We start from the raw sequence: 20415 nt of genomic DNA, 5'->3' as shown, positions 1-20415 counted from the left end.
CCTAAACCAAATATATAGTTAGATTTAGAAAATCTAAATGAAGGGTAATATGTAGTCCAGAGAAGGAAGTTATGGTATGTTGCAGGTGGAGTAGTTAGGGTTGTGAGTTCTACTTTGCCTGTTGATTAGTGGACGCAAGTTACCTTCCCTTTTATAGGTGGCTACACTGGAGATATTTATTCCAATTCCAACCTACAAAACAAGAATGATCTGTTTGAATACAAGTTTGCCACAGGCCAGTGGACAGAATGGAAAGTAGAAGGCAGGTAAGCTTAGTCCATTATTGTATTTTATCTTTAATTTGACCCACTTGAAGATTAATATTTGGCACTACATTTTGCCTTTGTGATGGGCTGCATGACAAAATAATGTATTGATGCTTTATTTTCCTGTTCTGTGCCAAGCTTTGCTCTGGATAAGCACTCGGATATCTTTAAAACCTCTTTTATTACTTATCGATAATCTAATATATACAAAGGCATTAACATCTTAACACTCTTGGAACGTAATGAAAAGTGGTATGACTTCAGCCAATTTTTGCAGATAATATTCTCTCACAGGTGCTTCCTTTTTTAAAAAAAACATTGAGTATAAATTATTTTTTAATTTGCAGAACTATTTTCATTCCAGTGCATCCTGTTTCCAAACCTAAAGGCTATTTTACCATATTCTGAAATTGGCACTGTGTGATTAATTCCTTACATTCTTGCTCCAGTCTCTATTGCTGAAATTGAAAATAGTGTACTCATGCAAATCCAAGCTTTCATTATGTATTTTTTCATTCAATTTTGTTTTTTTATCAAATAAATATGCCTTTTATAATTATCTGTAAGGGCAGGTAATATTCCACATCTAATATATGGAGTAGTCTTGTCATTTTTTTTTGTCTGCCTGGGCACATGGAATTTCAAAACAGAGTAAAGGAACCCGCAAGGAAAATTGTGTATTTAATATTTTTCATGTTTCTGTCTATTCACGCCTCTTGTCATCATGTGTGGTTTATTAGACTCTCAGCTTGTAGCCTACACTTGAATAATTATTGTCCCATTGGAACCCTCTGAGCTCCTCAGTTAGTAGAATAGTCCATCAACAGAAGTTTCTCACATTCTGTACATTCTACTAAAACTGGATTACTATAACTTGCTCTGTAAGATCTTTAGTTGCAAAGTGTATTTGTACCGCAGGCTGCCAGTGGCAAGGTCAGCTCATGGAGCCACAGTCTACAGCGATAAGCTATGGATCTTCGCAGGCTATGACGGTAATGCAAGGTAAAGTGAATATTTAATGAAAATAGTTTATTACAGTGCTAACTATTAGTTCAATTGCAATGTTGGCCAGAAATTGGAGTCAAATGTTCAACTTAAGCTGATAAATTAAAGTGGTGTGCAAATCCACCACATGCATATTAAGGTTAATTAGTGACCAAATGGTGTCATATTATCCTTATTAATGTGTGTGGACAATAAAACTTCAGTAGTGTTATTGCCTTTAATTGTAGACCAAACGCTCCATGCAGATGTTTAAAAAAACAAGAGTTTTATTAAAAGCATAGGAGATTCTCTAGATGTTGGTTATCTTAAGGAACACACACAAAGTGCTAGAGGAACTCAGCAGATTAGACAGCATCTATGGAGATAAATAAACAGATGAATTTTCAGGATGATGAAAGGTTCTGACGAAGGGTCTTGGCCCAAAATGTTGACTGTTTATTCCTCTCCAGAGGTGCTACCTCACCTGCTGAGTTCCTCCTTTATTAACTGTGCAAATTGGTAGGAACTTTTTTGCATCAGATTCTGTGTATTACATTATGTGAAATGATAGGTTATTCATTGGTTATTAGGCTAAAAAAAGTAAGAAACAAAAATACATATTTTAGCTTGAAAGGAGTTGAATAAAAATGTACCCTTTTAGAAATACTTGATCACAGTACAGTCACTAGTTTGAAAAAACAGATTGTGGTGATATTGCAAAGCACTTCTTGCAATAACTAATTAATAAAAAGAATGGGGAGGCAGAGGAATACCCTGAAGTTATCTAAGCAGTGCAGTTAAATACTTAAGTTCATGTTCATTATCTTTTTTGTAGATGAATGGATGAAGTAGGTCATCCATTGTTCTGGTCAATACATCCCAGGATGTAGATTGCACTGGAGAGGGGCCCCTGGAGACTTGCCAAAATTGGCAAGTTATTAGTTACAAAGGAAGATTGGATAGGCTGGCAAGAGGAAGCTGAGGAGTTGTTAACTGAGGTATAAAAAATGTCATGAGGAGATGGGAAAAAGTAAAGAATTGTTTAAAAACTGGTGGGTAAAGATTTGTGGTAACTGATGAAAGGATAAGAGGGGAAATGAGCAGAGTGTGATAGGGCTCTGAAGGTGTAGATAATTGCACAGTGATCGTACTGTATGGGCACAGTCATTTTCCACATACACACCTTAGGTTGCTCCTGACCTCTTAATTTTTTTATTCTTTTCCTCAAATGTATAGTAAACCTAACCAGTGTTTTTACTTTTATTTTGCTTAAGCAATCAGAGTGTGACAATTTAGCATATTCTCAGCAGATAGTTACTTGCCAAAATTACATATATTGTTCTAGTCATCTGTAGAGGAAAGGGGATAGAGTTAAAATTTAAGATCGGAGGTCTTGCATCATCAATATCCTACTTTGTTTTTAAGTTTGCAACTTTATTTTCCCTTTGGGGTTTGTTCAGTTTAGTGCCTTCCCTTCTTGATAGCCCTATTTAACTTTTAAGGGCACTTCATGGTTTTTTTTTTTGGCTTTTTATTAGCTCTCATTAAATTATATGGCCATGAAACAGGCCCTCCAGCTCAAATTGTCCATGTTGACCAAAACACCTATCTAACTTCATCGAATTTATCTGCATCTGCCCCATATCCCTCTGAATTTTTCCTATCCATGTACCTGTCAAAAATGCCTCTGACAGCTCTTCTGGCAGTTCAGTGTACTGTATATACCCGCTGTCCTCTGTATGGGAAACCATTTAAATCTTTTCCCACTCATCTTTAATCTCTGCCCTTTTAATTTTATGTTCCCTGCCCTTGAAAAAAGACTAATTATCTTCCCTATCTATGCCTCTCATAATTTCATTGAACTTGCTCCTTATTCACCACTGTCTTGCTTGAGTGAGTCTAATTTCCTTACAATGATTCATTAGAAACTTGTCATTTTAAAATTCTTTCATATGCAGTTTCAGAATTAGGTTTAATATCACTGGCATATGTTATGAAATTTGTATTTTTGCAATAGATAATCATTTTCAAAAGTGGCAGAAAAGAAGAAGCTATTCCTAAAATGTTGACTGTGTCTTCAGGCTCCTGTATCAGCTGCTTGATGATAACGATGAGAAGAAGGCATTTCTTGGGTGATGGGGGTCCTTAATGACAGATGCCAATGTTCTCAGACCCATGATGGAACTGGCTGAGTTTACAACTTTCTGCAGTTTTTTTTCCCCCCAATCCTCTGCAGTGGCCCCTCCATATCAAATGATGATGCAACCAGTTAGAATGCTCTCCACAGTGCATCTGTAGAAATTTGTGAGTCTTTGGTGACACAGCATGTCTCCTCAAACCTTTAATGAAGCATAACTGCTGCTGTGCCTTCTTTGTAATTGCATGTTGGGCTGGGGATGGATCTTCAGAGATGCAGTTTTTAACTGACTTACAGAATGTGAGTAGCACGAGCATAGCTAGCATTCATTAATGGTGAATTGCATTCTTTTAGTGAAAGCACTCCCTCTCTGCTGTTGGATGAAAAGTTTATGATTTGGACTCTGCCATGCTGAAAGAACAGTGTCATATTCTCAAGTCAGAATGGTATACGACTTAGAGGGGAACTTGCAGCTTGTGATGTTTCCCATTCACCTGATCACCCTGTCTCTTTAAGTGATAGAAGTCCTGAGTTTGAGAACTGCTGTCAAGCTAGCTGAGTCAAGTAATCATAAAGCATTTTGTAGATGGTGCACAGTGAAGCCAGTAATGCAGAGAATGAATGCATAATGTGGTCGATGGGTTATAAGTCAAGATGTCTACTTAATTTCAGATGGTCTTGAGCTTCTTGAACATGAGTGGAACTTTACAACCAGGAAAGTGGACAAAATATCAATACATTCCTGAAATACATTGTAGTTGGTAGAAAGGCTTTGTGGAGATGGATAGTGAGCTGGAGGCCATGGAATACCCACCCTCAATAGCTACTGTATTTATGTGAATGGTCTAGTTAACTTTCATATCAATGGCTAGTTTATCTTTTCCAGAAGATGTAGAATCCATCTTTTCAATGCCTTAACTTTAGTTTTGCTTTAATAATCATAACTAAATATTAGTGCCGAGGTTGGAGACTGACCAATCCAATTTGAATGTCAAAGTAGTGGTTTTACTTTGTCTCATTGCAGATGGTCATTGCCTAGCACTCTTGTTGTATACACTTTATGATTTGCCAACCCACTTCTGAATATTGCTAAATGCAGGTATTGGCTGGTTCATTCTCCTAGGAGTTGTGAATGGAACTTGGTTATGCATTCACCAGCGGAAATCCCCAGTTCTGACATTGATTCCAAAAATATTTGCCTTGTCCCTGAAATTAAATTTTCTTTCTCGTGTTAATAGCACCGTCCATCACTTGGATGGAGAGCAGACTACTGTTAATTAGCTGAATTGGATTTATTTGGCTTTTTGTGAACTTGGGCAGTTTTTTCACACTGTTGGATAGATCTCAATGTTCTGTCTGTACAGAAACCAAATTTAGGACAACATATTCAAAATGATATTGAGGTGCTGTGTTTATGAAGCTGTTAAATGTGATACTTTTCCTTTCAGACTGAATGATATGTGGACCATAGGTCTCCATGATAGAGAGATGGCATGCTGGGACGAGGTAAGAAGTTACAAATGTGGCAGTTAGTTAAAATCAAAACTGTTGTGAAAGCTCGAAGTAAATATTGCTGTTTTGTTTGATTTTTGAAATGTTTCATGCTGCTGTATGCATCGGGAAATGTGTGCTCCTCGTTAGAAGGGTCAGAGGTGCATATATATTCCTTGCATGGCGTGCATTATGTTTAGAAATTGAAAAGCGTGTAATATTTTGCGATCATCAATGAGAGCCAAGGGTGAATCTAAGAAGATTTGATTTGTTGAGTTGAATCAGAGAACATCCACAGCGTGGAGAAGTGGATATTTGCTAGCGTTTGGTTCTACGGACACAAGCTACTGTTGTATCTTTATTGCACAACTCCCTGTATGATTGATGTGGCTTGTGCATTAGCTATTTAATCCCTGGAGGCATCAGATGATCATAATCCACTTCACCACGTTTGCTAAGTTTTCCAGAAGGATGGAAAATCCTTTCATTTTCAAGCTATCAAGTTCTAAAAGCACTTGAGAGAGGCTTTGTTCAGATTTTGTTGGAGAATACGTTCTGCAGATAGACTTAAAGCCATAGTACTAGGTATAAACAAAAAAGGGAAAAAAAATCTAAGATTGCAGCACAAAAGGAGGTCCATAAAACTTAGGAGCAGAATTATTCCATTCAGCCTTATGAATTGCTCCCAGAAACTCCAGCCATTGTTGTTCAGCTGTCATTTCTGCTGGTGTCGCCATCCAACCAACTTTGGCCAGCCCCCATCATGCCTCTGTGATTCCCTTTATTGCACTGTAATACTGATAGAGCTGATTGTAGCTTCTCCCTCTCACATTGCAGGGTGAATTCTGTCATGATCACTGTGTCTGAAGGGTTCTTTTACCTTAAGCTCCTTAATCAAATCTGGTTCATTCAATCCAGAATTGCCTTTTTCCTCGTGGGCTCAACCACAATCTGTTCTTTAAAAAAAACCATCTTGTATGCATTCTACATCTTCCCTCTCTTGGCATCCAGCATCAACCAGATTTTCCCAGTCTACCTGCATATTAAAATCCCCCAGGATTATCATAACGTTCTCCTTTTTACATGCAATTTCTATCTCCCATTGTGATTTGTATCCCACATATTGGCTACAGTTTGAGGGGCCTGTATATAACTCCCATCAGGGTCTTATTACCTTTACAGTTTCTTAACTCTACCCACAAGTATTCTACATCTTCCATCATATGTCACCTCTTTCTAAGGATTTGATTTCATTTTTTTTTACCAACAGAGCCACCCACCCCCTCTACGAATCTGCCTGTCCTTTTGATGCAATGTGTATCCTTGGCTCTTTTAATTCTCTTACCTATTCTTTGTAAGAATTATCCAGGTAGCCCTGTATCACATACTACCCCTACAATCCATTAATTTTTTTTCTCCAGTGCATGTTGCTGTTGAATTCAGTTTCACAACTTCATTTTAACCCTCCTCCATCCATTCCTTATCCTTTTCAGGATATTAATCCAAATCACAGCAACTGGTTTTACAATTTATTGAAAATAATACTATATCTTGTCCTTTTAGCTTTAAATCTGCATCTTTTGGTAACACTCATCTTCCATTTCTTATTTACATACCTAAATTATTGCAATTAATCTGTTATGTTCGCAAAATACATCAGTAATTAGGATGGGGGGAGGGAGGCTAGATATTTCCTGGTTTAACTGATGGTGCATTGTGAGGACACAGAGGTTGGAGGGTAATTTAGGAAAGTTGAATGAATAGGCAGAATCAATGGTTAGTACAAAAATTATGACAGTATTATTTAAATATTGATAAATATCTCTCTGACCCTTCCCTATCTATTTACCTAACCAAGTGCCTTTTAAATGTTGTTAGTGTATCTATCTCAACCATATTCTCTGGCAGCTGGTTCCATATATGTATTACCCAATGTGAAGAAGCTGCCCTTGGGTCCCTTTTTAAATCTTCCTCTTCTCACCATAAACCTATGCCCTCTATTTTTGATTCCCTTTCCCTGGGGCAAAAATATGTGCATTCATTCTACCTGTATCCCTCAGGATATAATGAAAAGGGTCCCTCAGTAAGTCAGAGTGCCTCCCACCTCGACTAGCTATTTTTTCTACTTTGAAAGTTGCCTGTCTTCTATATGCCTGTGGCTCTTCATTTTTAATCCTTTTCAGTGTCGTTAATACTCTCCTTGCTGCAACATTGACCTCATCATCTTCATAATAAATATGCACAATATTCATTTAATATTTAGTTAGGGGTTTCTACTTTTATGTTACTGTGTAGGCTAATTAAAATGGCTTCTTTGTTATGTTATAATTGAAATGGCTTCTTTGTTATGTTAACTGCTGAGAAAGTCCTCCCGCTAGCAGTTTGTTTGGATTATGTTATGGATAAGAGAGTGAATGAACCAATTAAATCTACCTTTTGCTTCTTTAGATCTTCTTTATGGCTTTTAAAAGACTCTGCCCTTTTATCTTTATCAACCTTTTACTATCATCTTATAAAGATGGGCTCTTTTTCTTTTGTGTTAATCTATATTCCTACTGAATCTTTCCACTGATTCCTCTTCATAAATTCTCCTCTGTGCTCTTGGTATTCATTTTCAGGCCTCCTCCATCAGCCTTGTAGTTGTCTAAGCTGTTCAGTTTCAAAAACACTTCTGAAGGCTGTAATCGCTAATAAAATCTGCTGTCTGTGTATTTTCTTTTTAGATTGAGCAGAGCGGTGAGATCCCTCCGTCATGCTGTAACTTCCCTGTGGCTGTCTGCAAAGACAAGATGTTTGTTTTCTCAGGACAGAGTGGAGCAAAGATCACCAATAATCTTTTTCAATTTGAATTCAAGGAAAAAGTGTACGTGCTCTATCATTATTCTTTCTAATCACTGTCATCCTTAATAAACTAATGTAATTCTTATTAGAGTGCCAGAGGTCCTGAGGAAAGGAAACTCTGCTCAGGAAAGATGTGATTTAGTGATTTGGAGAAGGAACCATTGTTTTCTCATCAAATGCTGATGTAGAAGTTCTCTGCCTTACTCAGCAACATGCATTCTGTGATGTTGGCCACTTGGGAGTTATAAAAAAAGTGTGAGCACACAGCATTTCACCACAATATAGGTCAATGTAAAACATAAGAGCAGAATTGGGCCATTCAGCCCATTGAGTCTACTCCACCATTCCATCATTACTAATTTATTATCTCTTCAATCTTATCCTCCTGCCTTCTCTCCATAACCTTTGACGCCCCAACTAATTATGAACCTATCAACCTTTGTTTTAAATATACTCAATGACTTGGCCTCCGCAGTTGTCTGTGGCAATGAATTCCACAGATTTAACACCCTCTGAGTAAAGAATTTCTTCCTCATCTGTCCTAAATGGATGTCCCTCTATTTTGAGGCTGTGTCCCCTGGTCCTAGACTACCCCACTATAGGAAGCATCCTCACCACATCCACTCTATCAAAACCTTTCAGTATTCAGTAGGTTTAATGTGATTTCTCCCCCCCTCCCCATTCTTCTAAACTACAGTAAGTACAATCCCAGAGCCATCAAATGCTCATCATGTGTAACCTTTCCATTCCTGGAATCATTCTTGTGAATCTCCTATGGACCCACTCCACTGTTAACACAAGAGGACCAAATTGCTGACAATACTCCAAACGTGGTCGGACCAAAGCTTCAGTGTTAAATCCTTGCTCTTATATTCTAGTCCCCTTGAAATGAATGCTAATATTGCAGTTGCCTTCCTTACCACTGACTCAGCTTGTATTGAATTAGCAGCTTTACACTTTACCAATTCAGTTCTCCCTCTGAAATTTTGTAGTAATTATATGATGACACAATCCAGATGTTCTGAACCACTTTCAATGCTCATTTTTATTAAATTTAGAGATACAGCACTGTAATAGTCCCTCCTGGCCCAACGAGCCCCCACTGCCCAGTTACACCTGTGTGACTAATTAACCTACTAACCCATACATCTTTGGGATGTGGGAGGAAACACATGCGGTCACGGGGAGAATGTACAAATTCCTTACAGTCAGCAGTGGGAATCGAATCCCAGTCTGGCACTGTGAAGCAATGTGCTGACATCAGCATCATGCAGATGTTTGAAATTATTAATGCTGTCAGAACACAGATAGGCAAGTGTCTTGTGATATCTGATTCTGAGTTAAAACCTGCTTTGCTCCTTTATCAAGTGCTCCTTCTCCAGCTATTCCATTATAAACAATTGTTTTCTTGTGCTTCTCATAAGGTGTCCTACAAATAGAATAGCTTACTACTTGTTAGTTCAGATTGTCTTTGAAGTGTTTCTGGAATAAATATAAACCAAGTCTTAATAATATCTTGACATTTTCCAGAAAGCCTTCCATTTTATTCAGTAGCTTCTTCAATCGTTGAGCTACAGTTGGATGCTAATCAATTCTGGATCAACTAATTAGAACTTGACAAGAGGATTGGGTCAGTGATTAGCCACCTAATTGATGTACACCCATGATAATAAACAGTGACATGTAATTGGTATTCAACCTGTTAATGAACCTCTAAGCAGCTGTTCCAAGAACAAACAAAATTTATTTTTGCATTGGTGCCTTGGGCAGGCTAAATTAGTATCCCCTGTGTAGCATTAAAAGGCACCTGATCAAATTATAATCACTGTGCCTAAAGGCTGTGATCATGATATGATAGAATTCACCCTGCAAATTGAGAAGGAGAAATTAAAATCAGATATATCGCTAATACGGTTGAATAAAAGTAAGCATAGAAGCATGAGAGAGGAGCTGGTCAAAGTTGATTAGAAGGGGCGTAAGCAGCAATAGCTGGAGTTTCTGGGAGTAATTCAGAAGATGCTGGGTCACTTCAGCCAAGGTAAGGAGAAGCATTCTGAGGGGAGGTTCAGTAACCATGACTGACAAGGGAAGTCAAAATGCAAAAGAGAGGGCTTAAAATATTTCAAAAATTACTGGAAATCTAGAGGATTGGGAAGCTTTCCAAAAAAAACAACAGAAGAGCAATAAGGGGAGAAAAGATAAAATATAACTGTAAGCTAGCTGACAATACAAATTAGGATACCAGAGATGTTTTCAAATGTACATTCAGTGGTCACTTTATTAGGTACACCTTGTTAATGCAAATATCTAATCAGTCAGTTGTGTTGCAGTGTATAAAAGCATGGTCAAGAGATTCAGACCAAATATCAGAATGGGGAAGAAATGTGATCTAAGCAACTATAACCATGGAATGCTTGTTGGTGCCAGACGGGGTGCTTTGAGTATCTCAGAAATTGCTAAAAATCCTGGGATTTTCACAAACAACAATTTCAAGAGTTTACAGAGAAAGGTGTGAAAAACAAAACAAAAAAAATAGTGAATTGTAGTTCTGTGGGTGAAAACGCCTTGTCGGTAAGAGAGGTCAGAGGAGAATGGCCAGACTGGTTCAAGCTGACAGGAAAGTGACAGTAATTCAAGTAACCATGCATTACAACAGTAATGTGCAGAAGAGTATATCTGAATGCACAACACATCAAACCTTGAACTGGCTGGGCTACAGCAGTGGAAGACGACATCTGGGTTCAGCTCCTGTACCTAATACAGTGGCCTCAATGTATATATGGCAGGCCTGATCATCTTGAAGTTTTGAACACAAAAAATGTGTAAGGGGGCAGAAGTGAGTGTAGTCATTCTTACTAAGAAGGATGTACTTGGGAATCTGAATCATCTGAAGGTAGTAGTCACTAGTCCTGAATGGATGACCCCCATGGTTCTAAAATAGGGAGCTGAAAAATTTGTAGTGGCATTGGTAGTGATCTTTCAAGCGTTGATGGTTTCAGAGGGCTGGAAAATCACAAATGTAAGGCGGGGGCGGCATTAGACATGAAATTACAGGTTGGTTAGCCTACCTTAGTGGTTGGTAAGATTACAGAACTATTATTAAGATTGAGGTTCGAGGGTACTTGGAAGCACAGGGTAAAATAGGCTGAAGTCAGCATGGTATCCTCAAGGGGAAATCTTGCCTGACAAATCTGTTAGAATTCTGAATAAGTAACACGCAGGATAGCCAAAGGAGAGCCAGTGTATGTTGTTTTACTTGTATTTTCAGAAGGTCTTTGACAAGGTGCTGCATACAAGGCTGCTAAGCAAGATGGGAACCTGTGTTATATTACAGGATAGGTACTAACATGGATAAAAGATTGCCTTCTGCCAGGCAGCCTATGAGTTGGAATAAAGGGGGCCTTTCCTGGTTGGTTACCGGTGGCTCGTGGTGTTCCCCAGGAGTCAGTGTCGGATATGCTAGTTTTCACATTGTATGTTAATCTGGGTGACAGAATTGATGACTTTATGGCCAGGTTTGTGGATGATAGATGGATGAAGGGCGGTTGGTGTTGAGGAAGCAGGGTATCCGCAGAAGCACTTGGACAGGTCAAGCAAATGGGTGATGAAGTAACAGATGGAATACAAGCAACACACATCAAAGTTGCTGGTGAACGCAGCAGGCCAGGCAGCATCTGTAGGAAGAGGTGCAGTCGACGTTTCAGGCCGAGACCCTTCGTCAGGACTAACTGAAGGAAGAGTATAAGGGATTTGAAAGTTGGAGGGGGAGGGGGAGATCCAAAATGATAGAAGAAGACAGGAGGGTGAGGGATAGAGCCAAGAGCTGAACAGGTGATAGGCAAAAGGGGATACGAGAGGATCATGGGACAGGAGGTCTGGGAAGAAAGACAAGGGGGGGGGGCCCAGAGGATGGGCAAGAGGTATATTCAGAGGGACAGAGGGAGAAAAAGGAGAGTGATCCCATGATCCTCTCGTATCCCCTTTTGCCTATCACCTGTCCAGCTCTTGGCTCTATCCCTTCCCCTCCTGTCTTCTCCTATCATTTTGGATCTCCCCTTCCCCCTCCAACTTTCAAATCCCTTACTCACTCTTCCTTCAGTTAGTCCTGATGAAGGGTCTCGGCCTGAAACGTCGACTGCGCCTCTTCCTATAGATGCTGCCTGGCCTGCTGCGTTCACCAGCAACTTTGATGTGTGTTGCTTGAATTTCCAGCATCTGCAGAATTCCTGTTGTTTGAGATGGAATACAATGTAGGGAAGTGTGTGGACATACACTTTGATAGAAGGAATAAAGGTGTAGATTACTCTCTAAATCGGGAAAGGATTGAGAAATCACGCGGTTGAAAGGGATTTGAAAGTCCTAATGCAGGATTCCTAAAGGTTAACTTGCAGATTGAGTTGGTTGTAAGGAAGGCAAATGGAATGGTAGCATTTGTTTAGAGAGGACTAGAACATAAAATCAAAGATGCAATGCTGAGCTTCATTCGGCATTGGTCATTCCACATTTGGAGAACCAAAAGCAGCTCTGGGTCCCATATCTAAGCAAGGATATATGGTGAGGGAAAAGGTCCAGAAGAGGCTTTGAGAATGGTCTTGGGAATAAACAGAATAATGTATGAGGAGAGTTTGATGACTCTGGGCCTGTACCACTGATATTTAGAAAGATAAGGAGGGATCCCATTGAAACCTGTCGAATAGTGAAAGGTCTGGTTAAAGTGGAGATGCAGCGAATGTCCTCAATAGTGGGAGAGTCTCTTTACACTCTCCTTTCCCATTAAGAGAAATATACTAGTATAAATGAAAATGACTTGATTACATTGGCTTAATGTTGTTCTATGGCTGTTCAAACATTTTGCTACTTGAATTTATTTTTATTTAAATTATAATAAATAATTTAAATTTGTTTTGCATTCTTGTATAGTTGGACAAGGATTCCCACCGAACACTTGCTCCGAGGTTCTCCTCCCCCACCTCAGAGGCGGTATGGCCACACCATGGTAGCATTTGATCGACATCTCTACGTATTTGGAGGTGCTGCAGATAATACACTGCCTAATGAATTACATTGCTATGATGTGGACTCCCAGACGTGGGAGGTCATTCAACCCAGCCCTGACAGTGTGGTGAGTTCAGTTCTGTACTCTGCTAAGCATGCATGTAATAGAAATTAAATAATTTTCATAGCATTTTGTCATTTTTATTGACATACCGTAGCTTCATTTCATTGATTTTATTTTATTGATTTGGTAAATAATGAGTACCTCAAAGAATTTCAAATTGGAAAAGATGCTCTGTGAAAGTTAAAATAATTCGAATGTCTTTTAGCAATCATTTGAATAGAACCTTACCACCCCTGCATTTATTTCTTTTCCTCCTAATATTAGTTGTTTTTTCTGTAAAAGTAAGAGTGTATTGAGTACTAAAAGATGCAGAAGGCAACAGGAATGACTGCTTTACTGTTGTCATTGTGGGTTATTTGTCCCCTCAGCCTTTGAGGTCTGTAACGGGGGAGCTTTATTTTCAACATTAACCTCTGATCAAGTTCACTTTGTTGAATTGTGACCCTTTTTCCAAGAGGTTTTATTTTAATTCATAAATCATGATTAACTCAGAAATTTTACATTGTCTCATAATGTCATTTCTGAAGAAAAAGTACTGCTGAGATGTCAAACACAAGAGATTCTGCGGATGCAGGAAATCCAGAGAAACACACAAAATGCTGGAGGAACTCAGCAGGTCAGGCAGCATCTACGTAGGGGAATAAAGAGCCAATGTTTCAGGCTTTTTATTCCTCTCCATAGATGCTACCAGGCCTGCTGATGTCCTCCAGCATTTGGTGTGTTACTCCTGAAACATCAGTGGCTTTTGCAAAGGTTGGTGCTCTTGTACAATTCTGTCCAGTTACTCAAGTTGTTTGCTATTACCTGAAGGATGCTTTGCTGAGATAATTATTAAAGAGATTTCATCGTTTACTTGAAACCATATCTCAAAAAGTCCAATGAAAGCTAATGCAGAAATGACACGTAAATGAGAATACAATATGTCCATTTCATCAGAAGAAAATTAATATATGCAAAATGTCTTTTCCCTTTTTAAAGAATGGCCTCATCAATGTATCTCAAGCATTTCATTTTGCAGCACACTAATTGGTGTCATTGTTGAAGCAGCTAAATTAAATAGCATTCACCCCCTGCAGAATATTTCCTGTTCTGTAGTCAGAAGCTCCTCACTGTGATTGTTCTGTAGTATGTGTCCATTTACGCTGCAAGGTTGCAAAGATCTGAACTATAGTTCAAAAAAGTTTCCAACATTTGTGTACCTTCAAACTGATTATAATATAACATAGAATCTACACCACATAAGCAAGTAATTCAATGTGTTCAAAGTCAAGGTTCTTACAGGTGTTCAACACCTAGTCCTTAAGTTTTCAGTGTCCTCTCATTGTATTGATGAAGGGTCTCGACTGTTTATTTCCTTCCATAGATGCTGCCTGACCTGCTGAGTTCCTCCAGCTGATGTGTATTGTTCTGAATTTTGTTGGTGTTGCTGTGGATTTTCAGCATCTGCAAGATCACTTGTGTTTATGATTTGCTCCTCGTATTCTATTTGTCTCAAATATTTTATCTATTGTGCTCTGTATTTTGTGCCATTTTTTAAAGTGCCATTTGTTATCGGTGAATTAATCTCACCTTCATGCAATCTTATTGCCTTCAAAATAGGGGAGCAATTTGTACACAGAGGCAACATACGATCCTGATTTTATGGTAAGTTGTTTAATCTATTACAGCCACCTTTCATTTTGCATAAAATTTGAATTTGTGTTTGATTCACAGTTTCCAAGGAAGTTACACAATTTGAACAGATTAAGTGATAGCAAAGGAGAATCATTTTGTGCTAGCAGTTTGCAAACTGAGAAAGGTTTGCATTTTGGGAACATGGTACACCTTTCCCACGGGTAAAGGAAGTTTGGGTGCCAGTATTGTCGACCTTTTACCGACTACTTCCTCTAGAAGAGGAAGAGCAGCTATTATCTGTAACCAGCACAAAAGCTTTTGTTTTAGGTTGCCACTTTCATTAACAATGGGCCTTTCCTTGAGTGTGGAGAGACAGAAATCTTGCAAATGTGTTTATTTTTGCCTTGTGTCTGGGGCACCCTGTGTAATTACAGTACAGAATATTTCTTCCAAGTTTTTGGATTTAAGGCTATGATTTCTTTCATCAGTTATTTTATTGCATGGCATTTAACAAAAATTAACACAATATTTAAAAAGAAATTAACCACTGATTTCTTTGTTTTTAAAAACTTTGGTATTTTAAAGTGTGTGTAAATTGGATAAGGGAAATTGAAGGTGAATATGGATGGCAATGAGTTCAAATGGTAATGGTTCAGAAAGTGTACATCATAGAGTGTATATGCACCTAATACAAATGTATTTATTACTGCATGATGTTTGTCTGCTTTTTAAGCCAGATTAAATTATTTTTTCTAAGTGAGATATACAAGTTTTGCTGATCTCAGACTGTTGGCTCAAAACCAAAGGCCAAAATAGAGTCTTCAGAGGTTTCAAAGGTACATTTAATGTCAGAGAAATGTATACAATATACACCTTGAAATGCTTTTTCTTCGCAACCATCCATGAAAATGGAGGAGTGCCCCGAAGAATGAATGATAGTTAAACGTTAGAACCGCAAAGTCCTCCCCAGCTCCCCTTCCTCCCGTGCATAAGCAGCAGCAAGCAACATTCCTCCCTCCCCCTACCGGCAAAATAAAAGCATCGGTACCTGCCACCAGGCACTCAAGTGTGAGCAAAGCAACAGTAAAGGCACAGACTTGCAGTTACCCCAAAGACTACATTGTTCACCCGGCATTTGACATACCACAGGCTGTCTCTCTCTCTCCCCCGAATAAGGAAGAAGGAGGTGTCTCTGTTTTCACAACAAGCAGGGAGACGTAACAAACAACTCGCTGGTTTAAAATGTTAAAAGTCTGTTATATCGCTGTTTTTGAGCTCCGTGCCCAAAGATCTCGAGTCTCTGGGCACACAGCCGAAAATATTCTGACTCCCCCGACGACACTTGGGTCTCCTGCGGTGACATCGACCTTCGATCCGTCCATATCCAGAGCCCTGGGATCCTAGGCCTCCAAAGCCGAGCCGAACTCTTAGGCTGAGCCCTTGGTGTGCCAAACAGCGGCCAGTTATGAAACCCCGAGAGCGGGTCCCATTCCTGCAAAGAACTGTAGTCAGCGTGTAACTCCAGGTCAGGGTCTTCAAAAGAACCCTGAAAGGGAAAAATAAAGGTATTGAAGATGGAAATAGAGCTGTTTCTGAAGATGAAAGCAAAGGAGTTGCCATTTAGCGCCATCATCACTTCACTTAATTCCAATGAGTGTAAGTGATCCTGCAGTTAGGATTTTTACAGAAGCAGTCTATCCATTGCTTTCTGAAATGTGGACTATCATAAATCATTCAGAAACTTCAGTGGTGGAATAAGCCAACAATCCACTGTATCTTCTGCATTTCTCCATCCAAATGTGGATATAACTGTGAAATGCAATAAATCTAGCTAAATTGTATAGATTTTGGAACTTTGGCATTTTCATAATTAAACAGTAAACCAGAAAGAATCAAACTTGGAAGATTTTTTACATAAGCAGGTTAAGGTTAATCACTAAAACTAATTGCCAAAAGCAACAACTATTAAGAGGTTTTATAAAACTTCCTCTTTAAAGGTCGAGGTTCAACAAACTGCTTAGAGACAATCTCGGGGAATAATGATGAGAAAGTATTATGATGTATTCAGATTAGGTTATTGTTTTGGCACAACACAGCTTCATTTGGCAGGATCTTAGACCGCTGTCTTTGCTGTTTTCAACACTGATTTTTGATCTGTGACCTTTCATAAGAGGAAGGCAAAATGTAATTAATGTGTTATTAACTGCTCCTCCCCAGTCCACGCACAGTGGCCCAACTTTGTTTTAAATCCAATTTAAAGCTTGGCTCTGGACCTGTAGATGATTCAGAGAATCCTTTAAGATTAGCTTTATTTGTGTCGTGTACATTGAAACATACAGTGAGATGTTTGTGTCAATGACCAACAGTCCATGGGTGTGTTGGGACCAGCCCACAAGTGTTTCCATGCTTTCAGTGTCAACATAGCGTGTCCACAACTCACTAACACTAACCCAAATGTCTTTCTGGATAGCAAAGGTGCATTCATCAGGATGCTCTTTATCGACTACAGGTCACATTCGATACTATCATCCCCCCAGAACTAATCAATAAGCTTCAAGTCCTTGGTATCAATACCTCAATAACTCCTTGTGCGATTGGATCCTCCGTTTCTACACTTGCAACAACATCTCCTCCATAATCTCCATCATCACGGGTGCAATACAAGGCTCTACACATAGCCCCTGCTCTACGCACTTTATACGTCTGACTGAAAGCTCCAATGTTGTGTTTTAAGTTTGCTGACTGTCATTGGCCGAATCAAAGGTGGTGATGAGTCAGCATCAAGGAGGGAGACTGAAGATCTGGCTGAGTGGTGCCACAACAATAACCACTCAGTCAATGTCAGCAAGAGTAAGGAGGTGATTATTGTCTTCAGGAGGAGGAAACTGGAGATCCGTGAGCCAGTCCTCGTAAGGGGATCAGAGGTGGAGAAGGTCAGCAACTTTAAATTTCTTTGTGTTAGCATTTCAAAGGATCTGTCCTGAGTCCAGTGCAATTACAAAGAAAGCACGGCAGCGCCTCTGCTTCCTCAGGAGTTTGTGAAGATTCAACATGGCATCTCAAACTTTGACAAACCTCTAGAGGTGTGTGGTGAAGAGTAAAGTAGGTAGTCACATCGTGGCCTGATATGGAAACGCCAATGTCTTTGAATGGAAAGTCCTACCAAAAAAGTAGAGGATGAAGCCAAGTCCATCATGGGTAAAGCCCTCCTCACCATTGAGTACAGCTACACACAGCACAAAAGTAAGCATACATCATCAATAGCTCACCATCCAGGCCATACTTTCTTCTCACTGCTGCCATCAGGAGGAAGGTACAGGAGCCTCAGGACCTACACCACCAGGTTCAGGAACAGTTATTACCCTGCAACCATTAGGCTCTTGAACCGCAGGCCATAACCACTTAACTTCATTTGCTCCATCATGGAAATGTTCCTACAACCTTTGAGCTCACTTCCAAGGACTCTTCACCTCATGTTCTTGATAGTTATTGCTTATTTATTATTATTTATTTTTTAATTTTATTTTTGCACAGTTTGTTGTCTTTTGCACATTGGTTGTTTGTCCTTTTGGATGCAGTCTTCCATTGATTCTGTTTATTTACTGAATATACCCACATGAGAATGAATCTCAGTGTTATATGTGGAATGTGGGAGGGAACTGTAGCACTGGGAGGAAGCCAACGTGGTCACGGAGAATGTGCATATTTCTTGCAGACAATGGTGGGAATTGAACCCCGATCGCTGTAAGGTGCTACACTGACCACTAAGCTACTGTGCCACTCCATATTTACCATGCTGCCCCATTACATTATCTAGGCTTAATATTTAAATAATCTGTTTAAAGATTAGTTCCAATAGATTTTGATCTTGGCCCTCTTTGGCATGCTGCTATCAGTGTGGAAAGCTTCAGCATTTCTGTCCCTGCTTCGCTTGGACTCCACAATCAAGTCCAGGTTAAAATTACTGATGAATTGGGATAGATGCCCTTGAATTTTCCATTCAGCAGTCTCAGTTCTCTGAAATATACAACGGCACGGAAATACTGGACTTGAAACAGTAATATTTGACTGGTTAGCTCTTTGTGTAAGATGATCGATGTGTCAGGACTGCTATTTTATCAGCAAAAAGAAACAACATAATATTTTCATAAACAACTTTAACAGAAAAGCCAAATTTGTTCCTTGCTGTGCTGTTTCTCATAAATGAAGAGATTGGTGGCAGTAAGCATTCTACCATATTAGTCATTCAGGAAAGATAGGCTGAATCTTTAATCTACATTGTAATGGATCTTTGATCAGTAGTTCATATCCCCAGGTTTTAAAAGATAATAAAAATTTGCTTTTGCCCAACTGCTGGCCATACATTTGCAGTTACCTAACCAGAATGATTGAAATCTTAGAATATTTGAATGTCTGCACTTGTTATTTGGTCGTGGATTAAGTGCAACAACAACATAGACACCAGCATCACCACAAGGGACCCGACAGCGTGTACCTGAGCCCAAAAACATTGAGGCAGTTCACTATAGCCGTGGGCACAAGGACTGAGATTGTTAATCCCTGAACTCAAATAATGGAGGTTAAGACTGACATCTCTAAACATTCGTGTTGTGAAGGGCACTGTTCGATGTGATGATGCCTTGCAATACCTCGCCAAGGTGACTTTTTCCACAAGAGTGTGTGCTGTCACACCACCACAACCATCAAAGAATGCCAGGATGGTTTTTCCAGGGATTGTCTTTCGGACTGGGATGGAATAATGGTCATGCATCTGGCCTGGGGATTCCACTGCAGGAACTTCTCTATCACTGAAGTCAAAGAGGTGGTGGGAGGGGATCTCCTTATGGCCTTCACAAGGGCTGGAACAATACGCTTCAGTTAATCAATGCGTATGCCTTATCCATGCTGAATGAACGGCTAGCTATCATCCAGAATCTCCCACTGTTGCTGGTAAAGTCTATTGGTCTCTCTGGCTTGTGACTTCAAGTGTATCATTGATGGCACTGAAGCAAGAAAACTAGACACCAGCTCCAGACTCCTGATGGAAACAGTTAAACGTGCAAAGCTGTGCAACACCTTCAACACTCCTGCGGGCGATGCTACGTCACAATATACTTACAGGCAGTACAGTAGCACAGTGGTTGGCCTAACACTATTACAACGCCAACGCCACTGGTTAATTCCCACTGCTGTCCGTAAGGAATTTGTATGTTCTTCCTCTGCGTGGGTTTCCTCCTGGTGCTCCAGTTTCCTCCCACATTCCAAAGACATACAGGTTAGTAGGTTAAGTGGTCACGTGGGTGTAATTTGGCAGCGCGGGCTCTTCGAGTTGGAAGGATTTGTTACCGTGCTGTATTTTTAAATAAAACTAAATACCTGGACCACAATGGACAGCTCAATATAGTCCCAGATAGACTTCCTCTTCATATCCAAGACCATCACAGTCAGAACCACCTGTGTTATGCCAGTGTTCTTTTCTGACACTAAGAGCCTCCTGTCATTTACCGGAGGACCAAAAGGCGACAGGAGGACATGGAAGTTGAATGTCAAGCTGTTGACTCTAGATGACATCAGGGAACTAAAGAGGAATTACACAGGTTGGAGAACCATGAAGCAGTTAATTTAAGAGCCTTGCACTGCTCTGTGATACATTGGCCATATTCAGGCCAAAGGGATGGATGATCAGCTTGGACCAGGACAAGGCCTTCAATAGGATATCTCACACATATGTGATTGATGTGTTCTCTAAAATGGATTTTGGGGAGGTAGTAAGAAATTGGGCCCAGCTGCTCTACACAGATATCTGTAATGAAATCTGAATCAATAGATGGGAGACAGATACTTTCTCCAACAAGTCTAGAGTCAGGCAGGGTTGTCCACTCTCCCCTGTCTTGTTTGTGTGCTGTGTCAGACCCTTTACTGAATCTATCAGGAAGGATGAGGGCATAAGGGAGATGACATTT

The 20415-nt window shown here is 39.7% G+C and overlaps 1 protein-coding gene across 3 annotated transcripts in view; it reads left to right on the top strand.

Moving 5' to 3' along the window:
- lztr1 (leucine zipper like post translational regulator 1) overlaps positions 1-20415 on the top strand; it is a 103475-nt gene that overhangs the window by 26470 nt on the left and 56590 nt on the right. For all 3 annotated transcript variants that reach the window (XR_010016261.1, XM_063034549.1, XM_063034550.1), the window contains 6 exons: positions 158-266; positions 1185-1268; positions 4836-4893; positions 7602-7741; positions 12640-12841; positions 14438-14482. Coding sequence is in view for 2 of the 3 variants with exons in the window: in XM_063034549.1 (XP_062890619.1) it covers positions 158-266; positions 1185-1268; positions 4836-4893; positions 7602-7741; positions 12640-12841; positions 14438-14482 (638 nt within the window). In the remaining variant the exon portion in view is untranslated. The remainder of the gene's footprint in view (positions 1-157; positions 267-1184; positions 1269-4835; positions 4894-7601; positions 7742-12639; positions 12842-14437; positions 14483-20415) is intronic.

This window comes from Mobula hypostoma, chromosome 27 (assembly GCF_963921235.1).
Source record: "Mobula hypostoma chromosome 27, sMobHyp1.1, whole genome shotgun sequence".
In the NCBI taxonomy this organism is placed as follows: domain Eukaryota; kingdom Metazoa; phylum Chordata; class Chondrichthyes; order Myliobatiformes; family Myliobatidae; genus Mobula; species Mobula hypostoma.
The sequence above is the reverse complement of the archived record's forward strand: the minus strand, read 5'-3'. Positions and strand labels throughout refer to the sequence as shown.